General features: G+C 40.8%; 1 protein-coding gene across 4 annotated transcripts in view; it reads right to left on the minus strand.

Moving 5' to 3' along the window:
• LOC135505233 (PHD finger protein 21A-like) overlaps nucleotides 1–14,077 on the minus strand; it is a 50,290-nt gene extending 36,213 nt beyond the window's left edge. For all 4 annotated transcript variants that reach the window (XM_064924443.1, XM_064924418.1, XM_064924434.1 and 1 more), the window contains exons 1-4: nucleotides 13,824–14,077; nucleotides 6,092–6,147; nucleotides 1,455–1,553; nucleotides 229–261 (exon numbers count right to left, since the gene is read on the minus strand). In XM_064924443.1, the coding sequence (XP_064780515.1) occupies nucleotides 229–261; nucleotides 1,455–1,553; nucleotides 6,092–6,133 (174 nt within the window). In that variant the 5' untranslated portion in view covers nucleotides 6,134–6,147; nucleotides 13,824–14,077. The remainder of the gene's footprint in view (nucleotides 1–228; nucleotides 262–1,454; nucleotides 1,554–6,091; nucleotides 6,148–13,823) is intronic.
• Between the last annotated feature and the right edge of the window lie 4,863 nt (nucleotides 14,078–18,940).

Genomic DNA, 18,940 nt, shown 5'->3' on the forward strand with positions numbered 1-18,940 from the left:
GACATCATATCTTGCCTTTTATCCGGGTTTTCCTCGTAGGCTGTTTTAAATCCTCTTTCTCAACTGTGTAGACTGAGTAGTAGGGATACTACATTCTTTCAAAAGATTGAAAACCTCTGAACAGACGGAACTGTTCTGTAGTAATTAAACTAATGTCAACCCCAAAACGTATACTGTATTTGGGCCTAGCAATCTAGTACAACTGCCTAGGAGACAGGAGGGGCTTACCTGTGGATCCTGCTTCATCTGGGACACTAGTTTCTGTAAGAGAGAAATCATAGAAAGTTATCAACAACCACATAACAAATTCATTGATACACATAATATATTACAATGAGAGAGGCTGTGCCACTTGTTCCTAACATGTCACATGCTTAGTAATGGTTTGAGAAAAGGTTTTGCAATAGGTTTTTACATGTTTCCTAAGAGAACGTTCCTTTCGCTCACCCCCCCCCTTTAAACGTTGCAGTACCTAATGCCTTCTTGTTGTCACAGCCATACAAACTGTAGACACAGTGGCCCCCAGAGGCACCTTCCAATACTGCAACCTTGGAACACATTCATGGCTCCCCACTGTACAATCCATCCCAGACAAACAAGGAGGTTCATGCTCAACTGGATGGGCCACACCGGGAGGTACATTCAGTGGTTGCGAATAGGAGCACTATACAGACTATACTGAACATGTGGGTCTCTCTAATGTGATCAGTCTCATAGCAATGAACACATGGTTCTATAAAGGAGCACATCTGGCTAGTGATAGATGTGTGGGGATAAGTTTTCTTCATGTTTCTGGTTTCTGCATTTGGGTTGAAGCAGATGGAGGGTATCATGCACCAAACCTCAAAACAGAAACATTATGGATGGCAGGAAAATGGATGGCAGGAAAATACAACTCATAAGACTACTGATTTGATTTTGATTTGATTTACACTCTTACAAAAAAAGGGTTCCAAAAGGGTTCTTCAGCTGTCCCCATAGGAGAACACTTTTTTGGTTCCATGTAGAACCCTCTTTGGAAAGGGTTCTGCATTGAATCCAAAATGGTTCTACTTAGAACCAAAAAGGGTTATTCAAAGGGCTCTCCTACGGGGACAGCCGAAGAACCCTTTTAGGTTCCAGATAGCACCTTTTTTTCCTAAGAGTGTAGAGTATACATTAACAGGACGAAGTATATATTTTTGACCCAAGAGGCTGGGGGAAGCAGAGTAGAGAAGGACGGTGGATAATCAAGACATATAGGATGAGTCTAAGGAGGAAGTATTCATGCAGCAGTCTGAGGGCAAGAATCTGATGGAGTGAATTAACAAAAAACCCAACCATATTCTGTTGCACAGTTTGGTGTGTTACCAACTTTCCCCCCGAAAACACCTCTGATGATAATTTCCAGGTTAAGGAAGTAAACAAATGGTGGTTAAATGGCAGAAAAGCAGAGAAACGCATAGTCCCATTACCTGATGAACCTGTATTTCCGCTTTCAGGGCCTCTTGGAGGGTCTGTAATTCCATCATTGATCCTTTCTGTCGGAAGCTCAGTCCTGGACAGCTTTCAGCCTGTTCAGCCAGGAAGAAGGATATTTTATCCCTTCATTCAACAACAATACTAATATGTCAACATAAAGACTTGTGACAGTGAAATCAAGTTGTGCTGACAACAAAGCAATGACATGGCATCAGGCCATAGAACACTGTAAAAATGGAGATGTTATCTATCACCTTGAGTAAAGGTGGACGTTAAAGTAGACATTTCCAAAACACTTCACATTGAACATTTAATTATTAGTTTATAAACCTGTATATATATATATATATATATATATATATATATATATATATACACACACACACACACAGTTGAAGTTGAAGTTGAAGTCGGAAGTTTACATACACTTAGGTTGGAGTCATTAAAATTTGTTTTTCAATCACTCCACAAGTTTCTTGTTATGGCAAGTCGGTTAGGACATCTACTTTGTGCATGACACAAGTCATTTTTCCAATAATTATTTACAGACAGATTATTTCACTGTATCACAATTCCAGTGGGTCAGAAGTTTGACTGTGCCTTTGAACAGCTTGGAAAATTCCAGAAAATTATGTCAAGGCTTTAGAAGCTTCTGATAGGCTAATTGACATAATTTGAGTGAATTGGAGGTGTACCTTTTGATGTATTTCAAGGCATACCTTCAACCTCAGTGCCTCTTTGCTTGACATCATGGGAAAATCAGAAGAAATCAGCCAAGACCTCAGGGAAAGAAATTGTAGACCTCCACAAGTCTGGTTCATCCTTGTGAGCAATTTCCAAACGCCTGAAGGTACCACGTTCATGTGTACAAACAATAGTATGCAAGTATAAACACCATGGGACCACGCAGCCGTCATACCACTCAGGAAGGAGATGCATTCTGTCTCCTAGAGATGAACGTACTTTGGTGCGAAAGTGCAAATCAATCCCAGAAAAACAGCAAAGGACCTTGAAGGTGCTGGAGGAAACAGGTACAAAAGTATATATATCCACAGTAAAACAAGTCCTATATCGACATAATCTGAAAGGCCGCTCAGCAAGGAAGAAGACACTGTTCCAAAACCACCATAAAAAGCCAGACTACGGTTTGCATCTGCAAAGTACAAAGATGGTACTTTTTTCAGAAATGTCCTCTGGTCTGATGAAACAAAACAAACTGTTTGGCCGTAATGACCATTGTTATGTTTGGAGGAAAAAGGGGGAGGCTTGCAAGCTGAAGAACACCATCCCAACCGTGAAGCACGGAGGTGGCAGCATCATGTTGTGGGGGCTTTGCTGCAGGAGGGACTTGTGCACTTCACAAAATAGATGGCATCATGAGGTAGGAAAATAATGTGGATATACTGAAGCAACATCTCAAGACATCAGTCAGGAAGTTAAAGCTTGGTCGCAAATGGGTCTTCCAAATGGACAATGACCCCAAGCATACAAAGTTGTGGCAAAATGGCCTAAGGACAACAAAGTATTGGAGTGGCCATCACAAAGCCATGACCTCAATCCCATAGACAATTTGTGGGCAGAACTGAAAAAGTGTGTGCGAGCAAGAAGGCCTAAAACCTGACTCAGTTACACCAGCTCTGTCAGGAGGAATGGGCCAAAATTCACCCAACTTATTGTGGGAAGCTTGTGGAAGGCTACCTGAAACATTTGACCCAAGTTAATCTATTTAAAAGGCAATGCTACCAAATACTAATTGAGTGCATGAAAACGTCTGACCCACTGGGAATGTAATGAGAGAAATAAAAGATTCTCTCAAGTATTATTGTGACGTTTCACATTCTTACAATAAAGTGGTGATCCTAACTGACCTAAGACAGGGAATGTTTACTAGGATTACATTTCAGGAATTGTGAAAAACTGAGTTTAAATGTATTTGGCTAAGGTGTATGTAAACTTCTGACTAACTGTATACACACACACACACGTGACAAATATATTTTTTTTAAAAGTTTAAAACAACCAATCTTTTCGCGGGTTCCCATTAAAACGACAAGAAAATGTCATTAAAATTCCACGTGAATTCACAATGCAGCTGTGCTGCTGCCAGCAAAGGTTTGGGTCTCCCGGTGCGTCCCTTTCTGATGATTAAGCGTTGCACCTGTACTACCATTACCGTACCTCAATTCCACCAAAGTTTTCATTTCACCACCTTCTCGTTTAACTTCTCTATGTACAGCCATACAGGACTTTGCTGTTGTCATTTGCCTTTCTCATTTTTCCAACTGTTAACGGCGAGGACGTAGAGGTGGAGAGTTGACTCCAAAATAATTCATTCCTCGATTCATTCCTCCTTGCATGTCAACATCCCGGTGTTGACTCCTATCGCTGAGTGTCAAGATTGTGACAGCTAAGTTGGGGTGTGCGTGTTATGTGGGGAGTGTGCCAAGCTCGGGGTGCTGTATGTGTGTGTGTGTGTGTGTGTGTGTGTAGGTGTGGTGTAAAGATCAGAGAAAGCAGCTTTAACTAGCATGAAGTCCAAGCTAAAATGACTGTGCACACTGTTTTCCAAGGGATGAGTGAACACATACGCTCGCATCTTTCAAAGCGAACTAGCGAGGGACGATGAGAGAGGGAGGGGGGGCACAGTATAGGCAGGTCGGACACCAAGTAGACGAAGTCAGAACTATTGCACTAGGCAATCAAAAGCTGCATCTAGCAAATGGTATGCTGTATCTCGCATCATTAGCAAAGAGAAAGAGCAGGCGAGCCAGCGTGTGGGAGAGAGAGGTGTGCATACAGTGCCTTCTGAAAATATTCAGACCCCTTGACCTTTTCCACATTGTTACATTAGCCTTATTCTAAAATTGATTAAATAGTTTTTTTACTCATCAATTTTACACACAATTCCCCATTATGACAAAGCAAAAACAGGTTTAGAAATTTGTGCCAATTTATTTTTAAAACATAACTGAAATATCACATTTACATAAGCATTCAGACCATTTACGAAGTACTTAGTTGAAGCACCTTTGGTAGTGATTACAGCCTTGAGTCTTCTTGGATATGATGTTACAAGCTTGGCTCACCTGTATTTGGGGAGTTTCTCCCATTCCTCTCTGCAGACCCTCTCAAGCTCTGTCAGGTTAGATGGGGAGCGTCGCTGCACAGCTATTTTCAGGCCTCTCCAGAGATGTTCGATTGGGTTCAAGTCCGGGCTCTGGCTGGGCCACTCAAGGACATTCAAAGACTTGCCCAAAGCCATTCCTGCGTTGACCCTAAGCACACAGCCAAGACGTTGTCCTGATGCAAGGTGAATCTTCGCCCCAGTCTGAGGTCCTGAGCACTCTGGAGCAGCTTTTCATCAAGGATCTCTGTACTTTTCTCTGTTCATCTTTCCCTTGATCCCAACTAGTCTGCCAGTCGCTGAAAAACATACCCACAGCATGATGCTGGCACCACCATGATTCATTGTAGGAATGGTGCCAGGTTTCCTCCAGATGTGATGCTTGGTATTCAGGCCAAACATTTCAATCTTTGTTTCATCAGACCAGAGAATCTAGTTTCTCATGGTCTAAGTCTTCAGGTGCCTTTTGGCAAACTCCAGGCGATCCGTCATGTGCCTTTTACTGAGGAATGGCTTCCCTCTGGTCACTCTACCATAATGGTCTGATTGGTGGAGTGCTGCAGAGACGGGAGAATCTTCCAGAAGGACAACTATCTCCACAGGCGAACTCTGGAGCTCTGTCAGAGTGACCATCGGGTTCTTGGTCACCTCCCTGATCAAGGCCCTTCTCCCCGATTGGTCAGTTTGGTCGGGCGGCCAGCTCTAGAAAGAGTCTTGGTCGTTCCAAATTTCTTCCATTTAAGAATGATGGAGGCCACTGTATTTTTCGGAACCTTCAATGCTGCCGAAATGTTTTCTTACCCTTCCCCAGATCTGTGCCTCGACACAATCCTGTCTCGGAGCTCTATGGACAATTATTTCCACCATATGGCTTGGTTTATGCTCAGACATGCACTGTCAACTGTGGGACCTTATATAGACAGGTGTGTGCCTTTCCAAATCATGTCCAATCAATTGAATTTACCACAGGTGGACTCCAATCAAGTTGTAGAAACATCTCAAAGATGATCAATGGAAACAGGATGTTACTCAGCTCAAATAAGGTATGTTTTTTATTTTTAATACATTTGCAAAAAATCTAAAAACCTGTTATTCGCTTTGTCGTTATAGGGTATTGTGTGTAGATTACTGAAAAAAATATATATATTTAATCCAGTTTAGAATAAGGCTGTAACGTAACAAAATGTGAAAAAAGTCAAGGGGCCTGAATACGCACTGTATGTCTTGGTTATCTGTATCTTTCAATGTCTTATCTAATATGCCTCGCAAATTCACCAAAGTAGCCTAAAGTTTACATCATCCTCTCTGGTTTTATTTAAATTACACAACTTTCCCGAGGCCTTTATAGCCTATCGTCTAGTTAGACTATAACATGTAAAATCATATGTTTTGTGATAACTGCACTGTGATTAAAATGTTCAGTTATGTGTTAAGGATCCCAATTGTAATTAAACGTTCACACCCCTAACACAAACACACACACATCATAAATGTTCATAGCTTTACCTTCACACAGTCTTCAGTTTTGAACACCATCCAATTTTGCATTGAGGGGGTGGCAGCTGTGACACAAAAAAACAGAGTGAATCAGATAAGCCACTCCACTTAAATAATGTCGCAGTATAACGTCCAGCAGCATGTCATAGTATGGGCTTTCCTCACACACAGCAGGGGCACAAAACACTTGCTGTCCACTCTCTATTCTCTCTCACTGTAGAGCCCATTCAAAGACGTCAGGGCCCAAGGCTACTCCACTAAGTAGTTAGATTGTGATATGCCAGAGAAGATTCCGCATAATGTTTTGGAATTGTTTTTTTCTGGTTTTTGTTTTACATCATCTCACTCTACTATGTTTTGGATAGTATGGACTACCCTCTCTTCTCTAGGCCTGGTTGGGCCTTTAAAGTATTAATAGTACATTAGACAATTGTGTGGTCTAAAACAAATGCAGTATTTTTTTTGAAGACAGTTTGATAATCATTAGCATTTAAATACAGATTCTGCTATTCTGTACAACTTATTTAAAAGTAACCTGCTGCTTTCTGATAGTGAACTATAATGCTAATGTCACCAGTGTGAAATGGCTAGCTCGTTAGCGGGGTGCGCGCTAATAGCGTTTCAATCGGTGACATCGCTTGCTCTGAGACCTTGAAGTAGTTTTTTCCCTTGCTCTGCATGGGCCGCAGCTTTTGTTGAGCAATAGGTAACGATGCTTTGTGGGAGGCAGTTTTTGATGTGTACAGAGGGTCCCTGGTTTGAGCCCAGGTAGGGGCGAGGAATGGGACGGTAGCAAAAGTGTTACACTAAGAAAATAAAGAGATGAATGTGCAAACTAACATCCTGCTAGTTTTGTACACTGTGTGTAAGCAACTCATAGAGAGTGAAAACTGGGAAAGAGAGCGAGTCAAATCGCAGCAGTGTTACAGCCTCCCAGCCGGCGGATTGATTTCCGGCCAGGGCCTTGTGCCAAGAGAACAATAATAACATTGGAGCCATTACATGGACTCACCACCTGGCTGAGTGGACTGGCTTCCACCCTCTCCCATTTTTCACTCTCTCTCTGTCTCCTGCTCTCCTCATATCCTTCCCTCACTATCCTTGAGAACATGCCAACTTCATGGGAAAGAGTATATAGGCAAAACACAGTCCAGGTGTACATTAGTGATGGGGGAATAAATCGATAGTTACCTATCCCTAGACCACATTTATTTGGGGGAAATAACTGTATACTTAAGCCTGCAAATTAGTTTTATTTTGTTCAGTAGGTATTTTGGGCACCTATACAGTGTCTTCAAAAAGTATTCAGACACCTTGACCTTTTCCTTGACTTTGACCTTGAACTTGACTTTTTCACCTTGACATTTTGTTATGTTTACAGACCTTATTCTGAAATGGAATAAATAGTTTCCCCCCTCCCCTCATAAATCTACACAAAATACCCCATAATGATGAAGCAAAAACAGGTTTTTAAAAATGTATGCTAATTTATCACAAATAAAATAAGTATTCAGACCCTTTACTCAGTACTTAGTTGAAGCACCTTTGGCACTGATTACAGCCTCGAGTCTTCTTGGGTATGATGATACAAGCTTGGCACACCTGTATTTAGGGAGTTTATCCCATTCTTCTCTGCAGATCCTCTCAAGCTCTGCCAGGTTAGATGGGGAGTGTCGCTGCACAGCTATTTTCAGGTCTCTCCAGAGATGTTTGATCGGGTCTGGGCTCTGGCTGGGCCACTCAAGAACACTCAGAAACTTGTCCCAAAGCCACTTCTATGTTGTCTTGGCTGTGTGCTTAGGGTCGTTGGAAGGTGAACCTTCTCCCCAGTCTGAGGTCCTGAGTGCTCTGGAGTACATTTTCATCAAGGATCTCTCGGTACTTTGCTCCGTTCATCTTTCCCACGATCCCGACTAGTCTCCCTGTCGCTGCCGCTGAAAAACATCCCCACAGCATGATGCTGCCACCCCCATGCTTCATTGAAGGGGTGGTGCCAGGTTTCCTCCAGACGTGATGCTTGGCATTCAGGCCAAAGAGTTCAATCTTGGTTTCATCAGAACAAAGAATCTAGTTTCTCATGGTCTAAGAGTCTTTATGTGCCTTTTGGCAAACTCCAAGCGGGCTGTCATGTGCCTTTTACTGATGAGTGGATTCCGTCCGATTGGTGAAGTGCTGCAGAAATGGTTGTCCTTCTGGATTGTTCTCCCATCGCCACAGAGGAACTCTGGAGCTCTGTCAGAGTGACCATTGGGTTCTTGGTCACCTCCATGACCAAGGCCCTTCTCCCCCAATTGCTCTGTTTGGCCTGGCGGCCAACAATAGGAAGAGTTTTCCATTTAAGAATGATGGAGCCCACTGTGTTCCTGGGGACCTTCAATGCTTCTGAATTGTTTTGGTACCATCCTGTATCGAAGCTCTATGGACAATTCCATCCACCTCATGGCTTGGTTTTTGCTCTGATATGCACTGTCAACTGTTGGGACCTAATATAGACAGGGGGGCGCATTTCCAAATAATGTCCAATCAATGGAATTGACCACAGGTGGACTCCAATCATGTTGTAAAAAGATCTGAAGGATGATCACTGGAAACAGGACGCACCCAAGCTCAATTTCGAGTCTCAGCAAATGGCCTGAATACTTATGTAAATAAGGTATTTCAGATAATATACACACACACACACACACACACACATTTGTACAAATTTCTAAGAATCTGTTTTCACTGTAATTATGGGGCATTGTGTGTAGATTACTGAGGAAAAAGAACAAGGCTGTAATGTAAATGTAACAAAATGTGGAAAAAGTGATGCAGTCTGAATACTTTACGAATGCACTGTAGGTAGCATTAGCCAGCGCTAGCCGGGTGTACCTGCGGAAAAACTATGGTATTTTTCATCCTATAGATTGTTCTCCATCTTCTTTTTAAATAGTGATCAACATATTTTCAGCACTTTTACTTCCATGACTGAACAAAACGTGTTTTCTCATGTTCTCTCTCGTCTCTCAGCAGCAGACAAATAGTGAGCAATATGTTTGGAACATCCAAATGCCAATAGAATCGCAGTGTCGCATCGCAATACATATCGTATCGGGACCGAAGCATTAAGATAATATCTGGAGATCCCTAGCAATTCACAGCCTTAGTGTACAGGAAGCTGATCTACGATTCAAATGATCTAGGAGAAGTACACTGCTTTTTCATACTCTAGGTTACTAAAAGTCTGTAAGAGTTCATGTCATTTCAATTAGTGAAATATTCCGTATCCCTTGATTTAGAAGAATATAACATGTTAATACATGATCAAAACCAAAAAACTAAAAACCACTTAGTCCATTGTTTTTGGTATCACAGAAAGCTTTGTAAACAATACTGTATAGCTTCAAATTATGTTTAAAAAAAACGTTACAGTTTGCATGCACAGTGTTTGTGCTTGTCTTTCATTATGATTAAACCATGCTGTCACAATTTATAGTGCAAGGGTTAGGACATTGCAATGAAAAATCATCAACAGTTACTGTGGCTTTATTTTCTAAAAACCTGTACTTTCTGCAGAAATCCTTGAAATGGTTAATGATGAGCATACTAAATGTTAATACTATAGGTATAACAGTTGTAGGCCTACCAACCTGGACTCAGGGGTATACGTAACATAGTAAATGTAAATCCAGAACACTCCAATTAGTATGATATGTTTTGTTTCATATGGTATGTATTCATTTGTGGATGTCCATCATCCATTTCATATGATGTTACGAATTTCAATTCGTACAATAAGTTACAAATTGCAACTCGTACAATCAAATAAAATTGTATTAGTCACATGTGCCGAATACAACAGGTATTTCACCTTACAGTGAAATGCTTACTTACGAACCACAACAGCACAGTTTCAAAAAAATATGGACAAGAATATGAGATAAAGGTAACAAGTAATTAAAGAGCAGCAGTAAAAAAATAACAATATATACAGGGGGTGCCGGTACAGAGTCAATGTGCAGGAGCACCGGTTAGTTGAGGTAGTATGTACATGTAGGTAGAGTTGTGACTATGCATGGATGACAACAGACAGTGGCAGTGGTGTGGAGAGGGAGGGTTGGAACTTAAAAATCGAATAGTTTCGTTCTGAACAGAATCATTATTTAATCTGTATAGGAAAGTCGTTATGAGCTAATTGTATTTTGCTTAACAGCATGGATTAATCATAATGAAAGACAAACACAAACTGTCACTACGGACAGACCAGTGTAGCTAGCTGACAAGCTTGTGTGTGCAGAACAGCACTAGAATGAAAAACACATCTTACCTTTTTGAAGTTAGTTAAATCCGATGTGAAACCTGATAAATATAGTATCCTTAACTAGCATTGAAAATGTTAATCCATTCTTCTCTAATTAAACATCTCTCCATAATATCGAAATCACGCTTGTAACGTCGTCAGTAGGCCAGTAACCTATACTTCAGAGGGGAAGGGGCAGGTAGCCTACACCTACACACAAACTGGCAGGCCGACACAGGAATACGTTTGAGTGACAGAGTGAAGGCTTTGAATTGGCACTTTGTTGGATTTTTGGGGGACTGGAAAAAAATGTCAGGAACGTAAAATAATGTAATTAACCAGGTACAATGCTTTTAAAATAAGAGTTCTGTTCCGGAACAGTATAGATCGCTTTCATTTCCGGTTCTGTTCGTCAAATAACATTTGAACACAACAGCATCTCTGAGCATAGAATCCATGCCCCGAAGAATGTAGGCTGTTCTGGAGGGAAAGGGGGTCAGACCCGGTACTGGATGGGTGCTAATTAGCTAAAATGCTATTGTTGTCCATGATGAGATTTGAACATGCAACCTCTGGGTTGCTAGACGTTTGCGATATACACACACCCTACTCTTGTTTTTGCCTTAACTTCTTTGGGGAAGGGGGCAGTATTGGGTAGCTTGGATGAAAAACGTGCCCAAATTAAGCTGCCTGCTACTCAGCTGTAAAAGCTAGAATATGCATATAATTAGTAAATTTAGATAGAAAACACTCTGAAGTTTCTAAAACTGTTTGAATGATGTATGTGAGTATAACAGAACTCATATGGCAGGCAAAAACCTGATAAAAAAATCCAACCAGGAAGTGGGAAATCTGAGGTTTGTAGTTTTTCAACTCAACTCTCTGACACATTGGTGCGGCTGGCTTCCGGGTTGGATGCACGCTATGTTAAGAAGCAGTGCGGCTTGGTTGGGATCGGAGGACGCATGACTTTCGACCTTCGTCTCTCCCGAGTCCGTACGGGAGTTGTAGCGATGAGACAAGATAGTAGCTACTAACAATTGGATACCATGAAAGGTAGCTACGTTCCACTTCATTTGTACAGACATAGGAATTGTCCAGTTGGAACATTAATGAAGTTTTACATCTTATAGATTGATTCCGTACTTGATTCCATGGCATGTTTCTACTGGCTGTAACGGAACTTTTTAAAACTTTTCGTCCGATGTTCGGCGGGACCTGAACGAGCTTTTGGATTTGTTTACCAAACGCCCTAACAAAAGAAGATATTTGGACATAACTGATGGACATTACCGAACAAATCAAACATTTATGGTGGAACTGGGATTCATGGGTATGTATTCTGATGAAGATCATCAAAGGTAAGTGAATATTTAAAATGCTATTTCTGAGTAATGTTGACTACCCAATATGGCGGGTATCTTTTTGGCTGCTTTGTTGTCTAAAGGCTGTACTCAGATTATTGCATGGTTTGCTTTCTCCGTAAAGTTTTTTTTAAATCTGACACAGCGGTTGCATTAAGGAGAAGTTTATCTAAAGTTCCGTGTATAATAGTCGTATCTTTATCAATGTTAATTATGAGTATTTCTGTAATTTGATGTGGCTCTCTGCACAATCACCGCATGTTTTAGAGGTACTGAATGTAACGCGCCAATGTAAACTCAGATTTATTTTTTTATATAAATAAGAACTTTATCAAACAAAACATACATGTATTGTGTAACATGAAGTCCTATGACTGTCATCTGATGAAGATCATCAAAGGTTAGTGATTAACTTTATCTCTATTTCTGCTTTTTGTGACTCCTCTCTTTGGCTGGAAAAAATGGCTGTGTTTTTCTGTGGCTTGGTGGTGACCTAACATAATCGTTTGTGGTGCTTTCGCTGTAAATCCTTTTAGAAATCAGACACTGTGGCTGGATTAACGAGAATTGTATCTATAAAATGGTGTAAAATACTTGTATGCTTGAGGAATTTTAATTATGAGATTTTTGTTGTTTTGAATTTGGTGCCCTGCACTTTCACTGGCTGTTGCGGGGGGGGTTCCGCCAGTCCTTGACAGGTTAAGTAACCGTCTGTCTTTAGTAACAATACCAAACGTAACATATCATACTAATTCGGTTTCTAGGTTTACGTTTACTATGTTACGTCTAGTCTATGAGACCAGGCTGGGCCTACATACGGTTTAATCAAATTGTATTGGTTGCATACAAATATTTAGCGGATGTTATTGCGAGTGTAGCGAAATGCTTGTGCTCCTAGCTCCAACAGTGCAGTAAGTGAGTACAACAACGAGTAGCGTTCCTACATTGTAATTCCGCTGCACCTGTCTAAATACATGATGTAAAGTGGGGCCAAACATGAACGCCAAGCAAAACTAGAAATGTAAGCACAGATGGGTCAACGTATGCGTCCTACTCCTAAAGTGGCCTACTGGACACGTCACTGCACCTGTCTGTCACTCAAATAAACTAATAATAAAGGCATCGTTTAAGAAAAACTGATACAATATCAAGCGTTCCAATCTCAGCCGTTCGACTGGAATAGGGCCTACATCTACCCCCACTATTTCACCAACTAGGCCACATTTATGTGGGGGGGGGATAACTGTATAGCGAATCCTGCGAATTAGTTATATCTTGTTTAGTAGGTAAATATTCTTATTTCTCAGAGTAGGCTAGTATGTGGGGCACCAGGAGAAAACTATCGAGTTCCACTTGATGCAGGCATAACTAAATTAGCTAAAGATCATTCACGAGCTGGAGTTACTCCTCCAAATAGCAAGTTGGTTGTCCAATGAGAATCCGCTTAGTTCTTTTACACTATTAACTATTATCACATGGTATGAACTTGAAACAAAAAAAATGAACTACGCAAGAGCAGGGGATGCACATGTCAACCCTCTTTTGGAATAAAATATAAGAACTTATGTGATACGTTTTTTTCTTTTACGTGAAATGGTAACCTACTCAATAGCATTCACTAACGCTTTTGTGGCGCTATTACGTGTTACTCGTCGCGAAAAAAGAAACAGAGGGCAAGCAACAAAGCATTCGCTCAACTAAAAAGCAGACACATTGACTTATTAACATCTTATTATCCACCTGAAATGGGTGACTGCCCGGCAGTTCACCACGCAATAAAATACATTAGTATTGTGCTTTGAAATTCTTTGCAAACGTTGTTTTTATTGTATAACAGAGGCGTAAAGCTTAGCGCAAGTTAGAATCAGCCCCTTTACGCACTACGTTCAATACCCTCCAATAGCAAGGCACTTATAAAATATCACCCAACTCCTAGAATATGGATATATGAACAAAACGATTGCTCGGCGACTGCTTTCCTTCGACTAAAATGCGAATACACTTGATCTAAAACAACAATATTAATCAGATAAAAGAGAGTAGCGGAGATGGAAATGAAAGTTCTTATAATAATAGAAAGATCCCGAGATGTTCTTACCCTCCTCTTTTACTCACTTGAGCAGCAGCCAACCCTGCTCTTCTCACACAAATTATTTAAATAAATATTTACAAACACCGTAGTACTTCTTCACCGAAAAACGCCCAGAGCGTATATTTATCCACTTAATATCCAAATACACTCCATTGCATATGATGTGATTTTCCCGATAATTTCTCCCACTATTTAATTTGAGTATAAAGAGAAAAACTGAGATACAGAACAAGAACTCTTCGTCAATCTCATTCACCCCCCTATCCTGAGCACATTGCACATCAATGCGCGTAGGAAGAGTGAGCGAGAACGGGGCAGGGAAAACTAAGGGGCACTTAGCACAAAACAAGTCACCAATGGCTCTGATTGATTCAATAATATCATTAAAGTATTAAATCGATCCAGTATGTTGTGATGCTATGTATAAATACAGATGAAATCGCATTTAGTAGAGGATCTACTTTATGTGACGGTGCGGCGAATTTATTTCCCTTTGCCTAAGGAACGGAGGTGATATGCCTCCATTGCCTAGGAAAAAAACCCGGATGTAGACTTGATGAAACGCTTCGTATGTAAAGTAACAGACCACTTTCACGAATTGTCGGACACAAATACCCCAACTCTTTGCAATGATATACCACATTCAGAAGCTTTGATCATAGTCAGACAGACAAACACGTACAAATCAGATATTGTTACTTACTAACGTGAATAAATGTAATTGTAAATAATAATGTTCTTAACTGACTTGCCTAGTTAAATAAAGGTTAAATATATAGAAGAAAAAAATGTTTTGTTAGAAGAACTGAGGTTGATAATGATGTAAGACTATCTGACAGGCACAGACTTTTTCTACATTTTGTTGGCTTACAGGCTGAATTTAAAATGAATGAATTTGATATTTTGTGCCACTGATCTACACACAATACCCGATATTGTCACAGTGGAATTGTGTTTTTTTTTTTTTTTTACACAATACATTTTTTAAATCTGAAATGACTTGAGTCAACCCCTTTGTAATGCCAAGTAAAAATGTGCTTCACAAGTCACATAATAAGTTGCTGGACTCACTCTGTGTGCAATAATAGTGGCTAACATGATTTTTGAATGATTACCCCATCTCTGTACCCCATATACATACAATTATCTGTAATGTCCCTCAGTTGAGTAGTGAACTTCAAGCACAGGTTCAACTACAATGACCAGGGAGGTTTTACACTGCCTCACATAAAAGGTCACCTATTGGTAGATGAAAACTATACTTAATATAATTCACATCACAAAATAATTGATTAAAACACACTGTTTTGCAATGAAGGTCTATAGTAGCCTCAACAGCACTCTATAGGGTAACACCATTGCGTAGCCGAAGGACAGCTAGTTTCTGTCCTCCTCTGGATACATTGACTTCAATACAAAACCTAGGAGGCTCATGGTTCTCACAACCTTCCATATACTTACACAGTAATTATGACAACTTCCGGAGGAAGATCTCCAACCTATCAGAGCTATTGCATCATGAACTGACACATTGTCCACCTAATCAAAGGATCAGAAAATTAATCTAGTACTGAAAACATAAGCTTCATCTAGCTAGCACTGCAGTGTATAAAATGTGGCGAGTCGTTGACTTAAAGAGAGAGAAAGACGATAGTTGAACAGTTTGGAACAAATGTATTTATTTAAAAATTAAGGAGAAGCGAGAGAGAGAGAGATTTTGTTGTATTTGTTCTCTCACTTTCACTTAACTAGCAAATGCAGCTAGCTAGTTTAGCCTACTCAAACACCCGGCTCAAACAGAGAGGGATGCTACATTATGTTAGCTAGCTGGCTATGGCTATTCAACACTGTAATGCTACCAAGTCAAGGTTTTATTAATTTATTGCCTCCAGGGTCCGCTGATGTAACTGCTAAACTGCTTGTTGACTGTACACTGTACTGCAGGACTGTAGCAGTTTTACTAGCACATAATTATTTTTGTAAATTAAAAAAAAAATGTCATATCCATTTACGATCTTGTCTCATTGCAGCAACTCCCCAACGGGCTCGGGAGGGGCGAAGGTCGAGTCATGCGTCCTCCTAAACATGACCCTCCAAACCGCGATCTTTAACACACGCCCGCTTAACCTGTAACCCAGCTGCACCAATGTGTCGGGGGAAACACTGTTCAATTGACAACCGAAATCAGCCTGCAGGCACCCAGCCTGTCACAAGGAGTCGCTAGAGCCAAGTAAAGCCCCCTCTGGCCAAATCCTCCCCTGGGCTAATTGCGTGCCGGCCTATGCGACTCCCAGTCACGGGCGGTTATGACACAGCCTGGGATCAAACCCGGGTCTGTAGTGACGCCTCAAGTACTGCAATGCAGTGCCTTAGACTGCTGCACCACTCAGGAGGCTGCTAACGCGCTATTTCTAGTAGCTATGTTGACTTTGACAGTCTTTTTTTTGTTGCCTGGTCACAGACAGCTGTTGTGTTGTGCACTGAAGTCCTGCGGAATGCCTTCAACACCTTGTCCGTGTCCCGACAAATTGAGGCTGTTCTGAGGGCAAAAGAGGGGGGTGCAACTCAATATTTGGAAGGTGTTATTAATGTTTTGTACACTCAGTGTATTTGAACCGAATTCATATTCTATCAGGCAGATGGAGTTTTGTGACCATGGTGATTCTAACATTGTTTGTTTAAATCGATCAAAAGTAAAGAACTTTACAGACCATGTGTGGTCTTGTTGCACTACATGTAATTAAGAAATTAATAAAGGGTCCTTATGATACAGTATAGCTGACCCTGCTCATTCCTGATTCATTTTAGACAAATCTAACGGCGCTGACCAAATCACATTTTTGAGAGAAATATTAAAGTCACAGGGGGCTATTGCAAGAAACTATATACATAAGATCATTTTTCAGTTAATAATCATTATTGCCAGTTTTTAGAATTTTGAACAGTTTGAAATTGGGATCCTTTGAGCCAAACAAATGCATTTCCAGGCATAGAGCCAACATGAATAATATTGATAGTGTTTAGAAAATACCAAAATAAATATTTTCCCTTATCAAATTCTCCTAAATGTACATTTTAAGATAAAATAACACAACAAAATCAATCATTTGTGTAAGGTTCTGTATTTATTTTCTTAGTCAACCTTGTGTTCTGTTTCGTTGTGTTCGTAGCCCTGCTTCTTTGTGTTCTTGAACGTAGCCCTGACTTTCATTTTTGTTCATTGTTAGTTACTCACCTGGTCTCATCAGCTCCTTATTTAGTTCAGTTAATTCTGTTTGTGCCTTTGTGAGGTATTGTTTGTTTTGACTCTACTAAGCCTTTTCGTAGTTTGTTTGTGAGAACCAATTATAGCCTTCAGTCCTAGTTTTGATTCACCTGCCTGTTTGCCTACTTTTCTATAGTCATTACCTTCCTGTGACCATGATTCCTGCCTTCTGTGAAGGCGTAATAAACACCTGCCGCGCTCGACTTGTGAATCTACACCTTTTTCTCCCCGAGTATTCATTACAATTTTCTACTATAACAATAACGTTGCCCTGCTGGAGAATGGTTGTCCCGACTTTCAAGAATCTGTAAACAAACTTTCTGCTTATTCTGCTAATTTTGACATGAGGCTGAGAGCAAATTTAGTTGTTTTAAAGCAAATTCATTTTGGAGGGTTGGGGGCCCCAAAGCTTGTGAGCACCCCCGTCAAGATTGGGAATTGAATGCCAGAACAGTCCCATATCTAACAGGCCCCTGTCCTACAGCCTAGATTAAACCCCACAGTAGCCCTGTATCACACAATTAGACAGAACATGACTACCGAAGAAAATATGGCAATTTATTTGAAAGCAAATGATTAAGGCATATTAATCATATCCACAAAACATGTGGATATTATCATATTCAACATCTGCAAATTCTAGAGTGAAACACTTAGAATTCCAGATCCTTTTTATTTTGTTGGAACACCACGAAAAGGATGAAACCATTCTTCTCAAAATGTCAATGTTTGTATGCTGAAAGGGTGTGCACATTTGCCCGTAGGCTAACATGCGAGTTGGGTATTCTACTTTTATGAAAAATGTCCCGTTCACACAGTATGAAAATTACTATTGGGATTGAAGTAATATAGGATGTTTGAACATTACGAATGAGACGAGTTTGTATTTGAAAGATGTACTATACTTTCAGAGATATATTAATACTCGTTCATGAGGACAGTAGGCGAACAATTACCTGATCAGAACTTTCTATTTCAGCCCTATTCTGCTCTCCACGAATGCAAATTATTTTTTTACCCTGTTGTCTTGTTTAAGAACGATATCTTAACCGCCATCGATAAGAAACATTACTGTGCAGCCGTGTTCATTGATCTGGCCAAGGCTTTCGACTCTGTCAATCATCACATCTGTCCGGTCCTCTGGCAGTCTCTATGGGGGTGCCACAGGGTTCAATTCTCGGGCCGACTCTTTTCTCTGTATATATCAATGATGTTGCTCTTGCTGCGGGCGATTCCCTGATCCACCTCTACGCAGACGACACCATTCTATATACTTTCGGCCCGTCATTGGACACTGTGCTATCTAACCTCCAAACGAGCTTCAATGCCATGCAACACTCCTTCCGTGGCCTCCAACTTCTCTTAAACGCTAGTAAAACCAAATGCATGCTTTTCAACCGATCGCTGCCTGCACCCGCATGCCCGACTAGCATCACCACACTGGATGGTTCCGACCTTGAATATGTGGACACCTATAAGTACCTAGGTGTCTGGCTAGACTGCAAACTCTCCTTCCAGACCCATATCAAACATCTCCAATCGAAAATCAAATCAAGAGTCAGCTTTCTATTCCGTAACAAAGCCTCCTTCACTCACGCTGCCAAGCTTACCCTAGTAAAACTGACTATCCTACCGATCCTCGACTTCGGCGATGTCATCTACAAAATTGCTTCCAACACTCTTCTCTGCAAACTGGATGCAGTTTATCACAGTGCCATCCGTTTTGTCACTAAAGCACCTTATACTACCCACCACTGCGACTTGTATGCTCTAGTCGGCTGGCCCTCGCTACATATTCGTCGCAAGACCCACTGGCTCCAGGTCGTCTACAAGGCCATGCTAGGTAAAGCTCCGCCTT

Source organism: Oncorhynchus masou, chromosome 2 (genome assembly GCF_036934945.1).
Source record: "Oncorhynchus masou masou isolate Uvic2021 chromosome 2, UVic_Omas_1.1, whole genome shotgun sequence".
Lineage (NCBI taxonomy): Eukaryota > Metazoa > Chordata > Actinopteri > Salmoniformes > Salmonidae > Oncorhynchus > Oncorhynchus masou.